This window comes from Condylostylus longicornis, unplaced genomic scaffold (assembly GCF_029603195.1).
Source record: "Condylostylus longicornis isolate FDR11 unplaced genomic scaffold, ASM2960319v2 ptg000011l, whole genome shotgun sequence".
Taxonomy (NCBI): Eukaryota; Metazoa; Arthropoda; class Insecta; order Diptera; family Dolichopodidae; genus Condylostylus; species Condylostylus longicornis.
Genome location: NW_026577980.1, coordinates 3,740,844 through 3,750,741, shown reverse-complemented (window position 1 = coordinate 3,750,741; position 9,898 = coordinate 3,740,844). Strand labels below are relative to the sequence as shown.

At 25.3% G+C, this 9,898-nt stretch overlaps 2 protein-coding genes across 3 annotated transcripts; one reads left to right on the top strand and one right to left on the bottom strand.

The window, feature by feature from the left end:
* Positions 1–266: 266 nt before the first annotated feature.
* On the bottom strand, positions 267–9,557 carry LOC129619344 (uncharacterized protein KIAA0930 homolog). Of its 2 annotated transcripts, XM_055534591.1 has the most exons (9): positions 9,384–9,557; positions 9,158–9,325; positions 8,614–8,780; positions 8,137–8,559; positions 7,890–8,071; positions 7,592–7,827; positions 3,666–5,645; positions 3,317–3,466; positions 267–525 (listed from the first exon to the last, which is right to left on the bottom strand). In XM_055534591.1, exons 2-9 carry the CDS (start codon positions 9,264–9,266, stop codon positions 485–487), a joined length of 3,288 nt encoding a protein of 1,095 aa, XP_055390566.1. In that variant the 5' UTR covers positions 9,267–9,325; positions 9,384–9,557; the 3' UTR covers positions 267–484. The 2 variants fall into 2 exon arrangements, with proteins under 2 accessions (XP_055390566.1, XP_055390567.1); XM_055534592.1 differs by lacking the exon at positions 3,666–5,645 and having other exon boundaries at positions 279–525.
* Positions 2,248–3,307, top strand: LOC129619346 (uncharacterized). Its single transcript, XM_055534595.1, has 2 exons — positions 2,248–2,965; positions 3,038–3,307. The coding sequence occupies exons 1-2, from the start codon at positions 2,716–2,718 to the stop codon at positions 3,214–3,216; spliced, it is 429 nt and encodes a 142-aa protein (XP_055390570.1). The 5' UTR covers positions 2,248–2,715; the 3' UTR covers positions 3,217–3,307.
* Positions 9,558–9,898: the final 341 nt, after the last annotated feature.

Sequence of the window (9,898 nt, the reverse complement as noted above, 5' to 3'; positions counted from 1 at the left end):
AATTTTAATATAATTATTTAAAAAACTAAAAATCTTTAATAAATTTATTTTTATGCAGTTGTTAACTAAGTAATATAAATAATAAATACAAGAAATAAAATTATCAATATAAAATAAACTACAAAATTTATTTGTACAATTAAAAATAAAAAAAAATTTTATATAAAAAAAAAATATCAACTTTTTTTTTGAACAAAATACAAATATAAGATCAAATATATTCAAGATTCTATTAATACAAAATTAGTTATTACACAAATTATACACATAAATATTTTAAGCAAAAATATATAATATCACAGAATTAAAAAAAAATTAAAAATAATAAAACTTTAATTCATAAATATCTCGATCGTTTCATTCTGGTTCAAATCAACTGAACTAACAAAATTGCGATGAAAATCGTTTAAATCAATCTTTAATTTTAAATTTTTTTTTTTTAAAATGAAAATGTTTTTATAATAAAATAAAACAATATTAAATACTAAAACGTTAGTATGGGTGTTTCTCGATGATCCAATAAATCTAAAAATAAACAAAAAAAAAGGAATAATATTTAATTAATTCTAATTTAAAATACATAATATATAATAGAAAAATTATTGAGCTTGCTCAGGGGTAAGCCCAATAAGTAATCACAAGTGATAGTGTTATAGTTGATATTTAATTATAAAAAGTTCAATATTTATTGTAAATTCTACGATAAATAATATTGTCAATTAAAGATTCGATATTCAAAATAAAGTCAATTAATTCATTTATTTATTTATTTATTTATTTATTTATTTATGTTTTCCTCAAACATTTTACATAACTTAAAATTAAAGAATGCATATACAGATACTTATTTTTTAGACAAAACAAATTTTTGACTTAAAAATTAAATTTAAAAATTATATAAAATAAAACTTATTAGTAATAATACCCCATTAAATATGAATATAAACAATGAAAAGCTAAAACAAGAATTTGTTAAAATAAAGAAAAGAGTTATACTTAACTATAAGTAAATAGAAGCTTTTTCATCGTGTCTTTCTTCGCTGAAAAGTCTGTGTTTGTTATAAGATCAGGGGAACAAGACCTAAGGTTGGAATTAATCACAATTTTATTTAAAATGTTGAGAGAGATTAAGTCAGTTTTCATAAGCTGAAAAATGAATAACAAATCCGCGACGTTACGACTATGATTGTAGTGGTTTATGAATGATAACTTGCTATCGAAGCAAACATCCAGGTCCATTATTGAATCAACTCGACTAAGAGCTTGGCCATTCAAAGTATAGTTTGTAAAAAATGGCCGTTTTTGCCTAGAGTAGCAGATTTGTGCACATTTACTTACATTGATTTTTAGGTTATTACTTAATCACCAGCCGTAGAAGCGGTTAAGATCATTCTGAAGATACAACGCAACTTTTGTAGAGCTTATTTTTTTTAAATTTTCATGTCATCAGCATATATTAATACCACACTGTGCGTTAGCATGGAAACAACATCATTAATTGAAATTATGAACAACAGTGGACCTAAGTGACTACCCTGGGGTACACCAGAATTAAACGAAAGAGGCGAGGAAATTGCTGAACGAAAGAGGATTCTGTAAGTCCTGCCAGAGAGATATGACTTTATCTAGGCTAAGAAATTGTCAGGGAATCCTAAGAATTTCAATTTTAAAATAATAATTTCATGTGGTAGTATGTCAAAGGCTTTGCTAAAGTCTGTGTAAATTACGTCCGTCTGATACCCATTTTCCATATTATTTGAGAACACTGTCGTGGCTTCCACTAGATTAGTCACCGTGGATTTCTTTTTCAAGAAGCCATGCTAACGCGCACTAATGAATGGCATACAATGGAAATAAATATTGTGGAAAAAAATTTTATTGGAGATATAGTCTAAGTTTATAATTAGAATAAACTGATAAATTAATATTTAGATTCTAGATTGTAAAATTCCTACAAATTTATTATCTAGATTCTAGAATTCCTACGAAAATAAAATTATTTTACAATAATTTCACGTTATTTTATGTGGTTTGTATCTTTGATTATTAAATACACCTTAGTCTCGATTTACTTTTACATTTTCTTTTACATCTCACATTAATTTTTTTAAATTTTTGTTCGTTTCACAGAATTTTTTCGATTTATAACCTTTTCCAACAAATTAATTTTTTTTTTAAATAAATTATTGATTTTTATTTACTATGAGTTTACGATTAGTGATATGAGAACTTCAAGCATAACTCTAATTTTCGATCATGCCATTTTTGAAGATTTTGCAGTTTGAACGTGCTCAAAATTAGAAATTGATTTATAAAAAATACCCTTCTCCTTCTATATACACTGCTGTTTATACAAACCATAAATTATTATTACTTTTTGAAATTTCTTTTGATTTAAATCTTTTTTTTTTACAACCAACGTTTCGAGAACGTTTGATGCTTGTAAAATGAGGTTAAGGTGTAGACAAAATTATGTAAAGAAAATTTAAAAGTAGGAAAAAACAAGCCATGACATTTAAAATTCTATTTTTTATAAGATTAGTTTGTCTTTTTCATTTACACAAGAATACTGGAGGGATAGTTGTTATAGCAACGTCTACAAAATCTGTTTAAAAAAATTTAATTTAAAATACTTTGTATATAAGTATATTTTTTTTTAAGATTTCTTCCAGTTAAAGGCTTCCTCTTAAAGTGAATTTAAAGCGTGAATTTAATATGGAAACTAAAATGAACAAAAATATTAATGATATTTCCAAAAATAATGATAATGGTTCAGGAATTTCAATGAATTCAGGATCTTCAGATTCAAGCGCTTTTGATTTTTCAAAAATGTGTGAAAATTATACTTGTAAATTGAAAAATCTCAAAAATTTTTATAAGAATAACGCAGAAAAATGTTTTAAAAAAATTATATTAGAACAAAATGAGAAAGTTGAAAATGCACAGGATAAACAAATGGAGGAATGTAAGGAAAAAATTTTTTGCAACCACTCAAATATTTTTTATCCTTTATTAAATTATTTAAATCTTTAATTAGTATCTGAAGCATACGATCTTGTTCAAGCTGGCATGAATTGTATTGCAAGCGTTAGTAACGCTTCAGATGAATTACAACAAGACTATAATACAATTATGGAGAGGTTTGAAAGTTCAATTAATTCGTATCAAGAAAAAATGAAAGAATCATTCGAAGATATAAGAAAAATTTTACAATAAAATTGTTCAAATATTTCGGTATTCTTTCGAATATTAGGAAAAAAATTTTGTAATTCTATAAAAAAAAAATTCAATAAAATAAATTAAAAACTTCTCATACCTTTTGCTATACTCCACCAAGGTAATGTTACATAAGTAAGAAACGCATTTAACGGTGTGGACTGCTGACGACGACTTTCTTTCCAGAAATGAAATTGTTGTGTAAATCCTTTACTAGCCCATAACGGATTATATGCCCCGTCATCTAATTCTGTAAATAAAAATAAAAACAAAATTTTAATCAATTAAGCATTCTATATTTTTGTTTGCTTTTTGTTTGATCTTTTAAGAAAAAATATGAATACAACAATTAGATCTGTTTTAATTTTTTTTTCTTTAAATAAATTATAGAAATAACAAATATTTTAATTATATATAAGAAAATTAATTATAAAAAAAAGTGTTGGAACCTTTTGAAATTTTTTTCGTTTGAGTCAAATCACACCAATAGTATATACTCGTTCCATCGGGTGTTACATGTTTCGGCACAATTTTTAATAATTTTTCTTGTAAATTTTGATGTCTTTCTGAATTTGATAATGATCTGTTACGCATAAATGTGCATTTAATACCTGGTAAAGATCTAGTTCTATGCAAATTATTATTGCTAGTATTGCTTAAATCATTTTCTTTATTACATAATTCTAAAGTTTCCAAATCATTATTATTTGATGATAAAGTTTTTGTTAATGTTGTATTATCATTACTGTCTTTTATTTTATTATTATCATTGTTATTATCATTATTATTATTATTATTATTTGTATTGCTATTATTTTGACTATTATTGCAGTTATTTATATTTTTATTGCCATTATAATCACCTAATAGTTTTGTAGTTTCTGTTATACTTTTATCACTTTCATCTTCATCATTTTCAATTTTCAATTCAACTTGTGATGATGATTCTTCATTCTGATTCTGACAATAATTTTCATTAATTTGAGCTTTATTAACTGATACATCAAAATTTGTTTCACTAGATATTGTGTTTGAGGTTTTCCCAATTATTATTTCGGGTTCTAATGGATGGCATTTGGTTTCAATAGGCACACATTTTTCAATATTACTATTAATTGTTGATTCTAAAATATAATTATCTGTTACTTTTATTGTGGTTCTTGATTTTAATGAATTTTTATTATCTTCCTCTTTCGATGAATTCTTTATTTTAGATGTAGTGGATGCCGTTTGAACAACTGGCAATTCTTCTTTACCATGAACACGAATACGCTCTGAATCGTTTTCATTTAAAACGCAAATTTTTACTTTCTCATTTTCTTCGATATTTGTTGCAATAATTTGTTCTTCATTTAATGATGTAACGTCATCACCTATTTCGTATTCTTCAAATTTATTTGAACTTTTTTTCGTTTGAGCTGGTTCTTTAATAATTGGATTTTTACAATTTTTATTAGAAATTAATTTACTTGAGTTATTAACGGTTTTATTGTTTAGTTTGCTTGAGTTAATTTTTTTTCCATTATTACCTATACTGTTTGCAGAAACAGGAATATTCTTCTTTTTATTTGAAGTTAATGACGCCAATTTATGACCATTACTTTTCTCTAATTTCGAGTCTTTTTTCAAACTACTTGTGAAAATTACTTTTCTTGTAATATTATCTTTTTTTGGAGTTGATATTATGGTTGTTGATAATCCTGTAGCAGCTAATGATTTACTTCGAGGTAATGATGATGTTCTTAGTGTTGCTCTTTTTCTAGATAAATCAGTGCTTGCGAGTTTTACTGTTGATATTTCTTTATTTTTATTACTGGCAGTATTAATAATTTGTCGAGATCTTTTTACTGGAAATTTTTCTAAACAAGCAGGAGTTTCATTAGCAACACCAATTCCATCATCAGCTGATAGCGTTGAACGACAGTAAATTTCCGACATTTGAGCTGAATCTGTATCTGACCAACGTTTACATTTGCTAGGACTAAAACAATTAGTACAACAATATCCAGATGATGGTGGTGATTTAATAATTGCATCTTCCATTTCCTTTGCTGGTATTATTGTTTTAGATGCAGAAATTTGTTGAAGTTCAATATTTTCGATATTTTGGTCATTATTATCGTTAGTATCATTTTTACTGGTTATAATAAAATTTTTGATATTAGAAGCTGTAACAGCTGTAGCAGACGATGCCGAATTGCTATTTGATTCTGTAACGTTCTCAACATTAATATTATCTTTAATATTAGTACTTGTAGCTGTTGCTACAGATTTATTTATGGTATTATTTGAAGTGATTTTGATGTCACTAGAACATGTTTGATTCAAAAGAATATTACATTTCGTCTCATTTATTTGTTTTTCATTTTCGTTAACATTTTCTGTTAGTTTATTCGTCTGTTGTGATGCTGAGGAAGCAGGACCTCGATCTAAAAGAATTAGATCAACAAATATAAAAATTTTATGTGAGCAAAACTTTTTTTTATTAATTTCACATTTTTTTTTTTATTAGATTTCGTTTCATTTTTTGAAATACATATAAAAATAAAAATATAGGACTGTTTCTAATAGTGACGATTACAAACGTATATTTGGTTTTCGTTGTAATATTTTATTAAGAGTAGATGTTCATAGTGCATGTTTTATAGTGTTATCCAGATTTAATATAAGTATGTCTATAAAGAATGATGTTGATTTAAAGGTTCAACATTGGTTTAAACGTTTCCTTAAATAGTAAAGTAAGATTCCATAATCGAAATAATTGATTAAAGAAAATGTAATTTAGATAATTATTGTAAAAAGGAATCAACCAGGGATGAAAAAAGTCAAATTTTCCTTCTGTATTTTAAAGTTTACTACACTAAGTTTGAATAAGACTTTTTCTTCAATTTAATTAAATTTGTATGCTTATAATTTATTCATAATCATAAATATCTCATAATTTTGTATGCATTTATGCATAAATATTTGAAAGAACAACAAAAACAGTCATACTTAGAGCCTTAAATATAAATACTTTAAATTGAAATTGGTTTTAGTTAGAATATTTGAAAATAGTTTTCTTTAACACTACATTTTTATTATACACAATAAATACATTTATTAAAAGTTTCGTAAATTCATGAAAAAAAATTATTCATAATCATATTTTAAATATCTAAGAAGAATTTCTAAAATCTATCATAGCCTTATCTAATTTGTTTCTCATTCAAAAGATTATATAATCAAATTAAATCAATGAAAATAAACAAATTTCGACTATACTAAATACTATTTTTTAATTTATAATACAAAAAATTTAATTCTTCAATTATTCTAAACCTAAATTATGTATTTAGAGTTAGATATTTGGAAAATAAGCTAATTTTTATTTTTACATATTTGTTATTATAAGATATTATAAAGTTTTAGTGATCATTGAAGATAAATTCTTCGAGCAGTCTGAATGGATATCAATATTAAAAAAAAATATCTGATATTACATCAGAATAACCTATAAATTTATTATAATACAAAAGCAATATCTTAAAATTAAATTAATAATAATTAAATTATATTGAAATAAATTTTTAATAATTATAGCTAATTACAAAATTAAATATTTTGGAAAACTATTTTGAATCACACAGCTTTGGAAAGGGGGAAAAAAATTAAAGTTGGATATGAATTTTTAATAAAATAAAGTTGGATATGTCTTTGTATTATAAGTAAAAATAATTAAAATAAATTAAAACAAAAAATAATATACAAATTTACATTATAAACAACAAATTATGCAATTGTTTTCGTTTTGTTTTTGTTTTTTTGTTTCTTACAATATTTTGAATGAAATCTTTGTTTTTAAATACTTTTTTGTCCTGCTTCCCCGCAATTTTCAATGTCTGTACTTTTTTTTTCTTTTTAGTTTAGAAATAACTATAAATTTTATAATTTTTCTTTAGATAAAACAAGGCAAAAAAGTGAAATTAAAAAATTAATGCAAGCTATAAAAATTAAAATCGATTGTGATAGGAATTTGCAAAAGTGTTAACAGGCAGGAAACATGCAGAAAAGTATGAAATAGAAGTTAAAAATTCAATGTGTTTAAATTTAAAATACGTGTTTAGTTTTTTTTTTTATTTTATATATAAGTAGATAAAAAAAATAAATAATGCGATATATGAGTTTCAAATTTATTTAAATATGGTAAAATTTTTTCCCTTTAATGGAAACTTAAAAACGAAAAAACAAATAAAGTATAATTGATCTACATCACGAAAACTAGAAATTAAATAAATTTTTGAAAATCTCTATTACCGCATTATTAAGTTTAAAACTAGTATTACAAAAATTATGTGTAAATAAAAAGTGATAGAAAATATTGTGTGAATCATACCATCTCTTAAGTCTCCTGCTTCAATCTCAGAAACTTCATTAGCTATTGAGTCCAATCCTTCATTTTCAGAACGTGCTTTAGAGCCAGTATTTTGTTCCATATTTTTAGCATACTTCCATCCATAACGACTAAAATTATTTAGGTTTGCGGATGGATCACTAAGACGACGTTGGTGTCTTGTAAAATATTCATCAGGATCTTCTTCCCATTCATCCCACATTTCTGTAGCACAAAAACTAAAATTTTAAAATTTACAGTTTTTGAGGAATAATTAAATAAATAAATATTTTTCCATTACCCTGGTTCGCTAGTCGGAGTTTCAACACCAGAACCTTTCGGTTTTGTAACAGCCATTTCCGCGTGACCTTTACCCTGTGGTCCTTTCATTCGAACAAATTCACATCTAGTTTGAACTCCAGCTCCGCTACTAAATAATCCAAAAGTCATTCGTTGCGCCACTTTGGAACTAAGACTAGATTGCTAAAATTAAAATTGGTAAAAAAACCGTAAATTAATTGTAAAGTGTGACAAATTTTTACACTTACCCTTGCATCATAAACTTTTTTAAGTGCATCATATCTTATTGAACCAAGAAATATAACTCCTTGTACTGCTCCATCTTTATCACTGGCCACTAATTCTACACATACCATTTCACCATCCCTTACTAATATATCACTAAATACTTCATCGAAATTGTCAACCATAAAACATATGTGTGGATATGTCATTTCCTCATTTTCTCCTTTTGTATCCATTTTCCTTCTACTTGGACTAGCATAAACTCGTTGCGAATGTCGTCTTAATACTTGTAATTCTTTTGGTGATGTTCTTGTGCATATAGCTAATGTCAATGTATAATTAAACTGATGTATTACCATATTTAAATAAACAGTTTCTTCCCAATCAACATCTGGATCTCCAATTGGCAGTTTACGAGAATCTTTACGATATACATCTACTTCAGTCTAAAAATTCACAAGCTTTAAAATTAATATTTCTACGAAGATTTTATTAATTACCTCAAATTTCGGCATATGTCTGGAAGTACCTTTTACATGTTTTTTCCTAACGAAAAACAATAAATCATCGGAATCCATATTATGAACCGGCTCCGTTTGAAACAAAAAATGTCTCACAAATAAATCTGTCCAATAAGTTGTTCCTTGCAATACCACAAATCCACTATCTAAAAATAAAGAAATATTAAATATTTTTTTTTGTATTTAACAAAATAATTAGGTAGGAACGTAGGTACTTAAAAAATTCAATTGCGTCAATGTGTACAATAGATAGATATTCGCACAGGGAAATAGGTAGGTGCATAGATTAGGTAGGTATATACCTACCTATTATGCGTAATAGGTAGGTGGGTCTAACTACCTAACAAATATCATTCAAAATTCAATGGACTCAAGCAAAAGAATCAAACTTTTATAAGAAACACAGTCAAACATGTTTCAAATGGGGCACATTTTCCCATGGTCGGAATAGCTAATCGTATTTTGAAAATATTAAAACACTTACATACCTACATGCATAAGTACATAAATTTTAAAATCTTACCGTCTTTCATAAGCTGCCGCATTTCTTTTGTTCTTTGAAAATTAATTTCTTCTAATAATTGTGCCAGAGGTGATGGTTGTTTTAAAAAAGCTGCAGTTGGTAAGGCCATTATGTTGTGCTAATAAATTTTTAATATGTACTTAATGTGAAAAATATCCTTCTGATACTCTGCAAAAAAATCAATACTGAAGCAGTTTTGAAATAGATATTGGGAAATTCGCAATACTTTTAATAAGGATTTTACACATGTATTACTAATGAAATCAATTTTATGGTTTCCAAGATATAAGAAGAATATATTATTCTACATTTCCTTTGATTAATTATTTTTTAATTCAATTTCAAATTTTTTTTATTAATTTTTCTAAAATTTACTGCACTTAAAATCGCAAGAAGACGTTTTGTTTTACAGACCGACATTCCACTAACGATGGTAATTGAATTATGTTTTTGTATCGATATAAAATAAAATCGATATTTAATATTTATTAATTAAAATTATTTTGTTGCTTATACGAGTATATACGACAAAATCAGCGATTTAATCTGAGTTTAATGAAAGTCGCATATGTAAACATTATTTAACATCAGACTTTGTCTGACAGCACATACATAATAGAAATTGCTCTGTTATTATAAGATTTAAGACTGATTTTATTTTGGTTATAATTTTTTTAATAATTTTTGTATGAATTTTTAAAAAAACACAAGTTTTGTGTCTTATATAAAGAATTATTAGAA

What these genes read in the sequence shown, in the direction of transcription:
- LOC129619346 (XM_055534595.1), top strand. Translation starts at nt 2,716, where the DNA reads ATGGAAACTAAAATGAACAAAAATATTAATGATATTTCCAAAAATAAT. An exon ending in GGATAAACAAATGGAGGAAT is followed by an intron (nt 2,966 to 3,037) that starts GTAAGGAAAAAA and finishes ATCTTTAATTAG; the next exon opens with TATCTGAAGCATACGATCTT.
- LOC129619344 (XM_055534591.1), bottom strand. Translation starts at nt 9,266, where the DNA reads ATGGCCTTACCAACTGCAGCTTTTTTAAAACAACCATCACCTCTGGCA. An exon ending in AAAAAGTTTATGATGCAAGG is followed by an intron (nt 8,072 to 8,136) that starts GTAAGTGTAAAA and finishes TTTTAATTTTAG; the next exon opens with CAATCTAGTCTTAGTTCCAA. An exon ending in ACTCCGACTAGCGAACCAGG is followed by an intron (nt 7,828 to 7,889) that starts GTAATGGAAAAA and finishes TTAAAATTTTAG; the next exon opens with TTTTTGTGCTACAGAAATGT.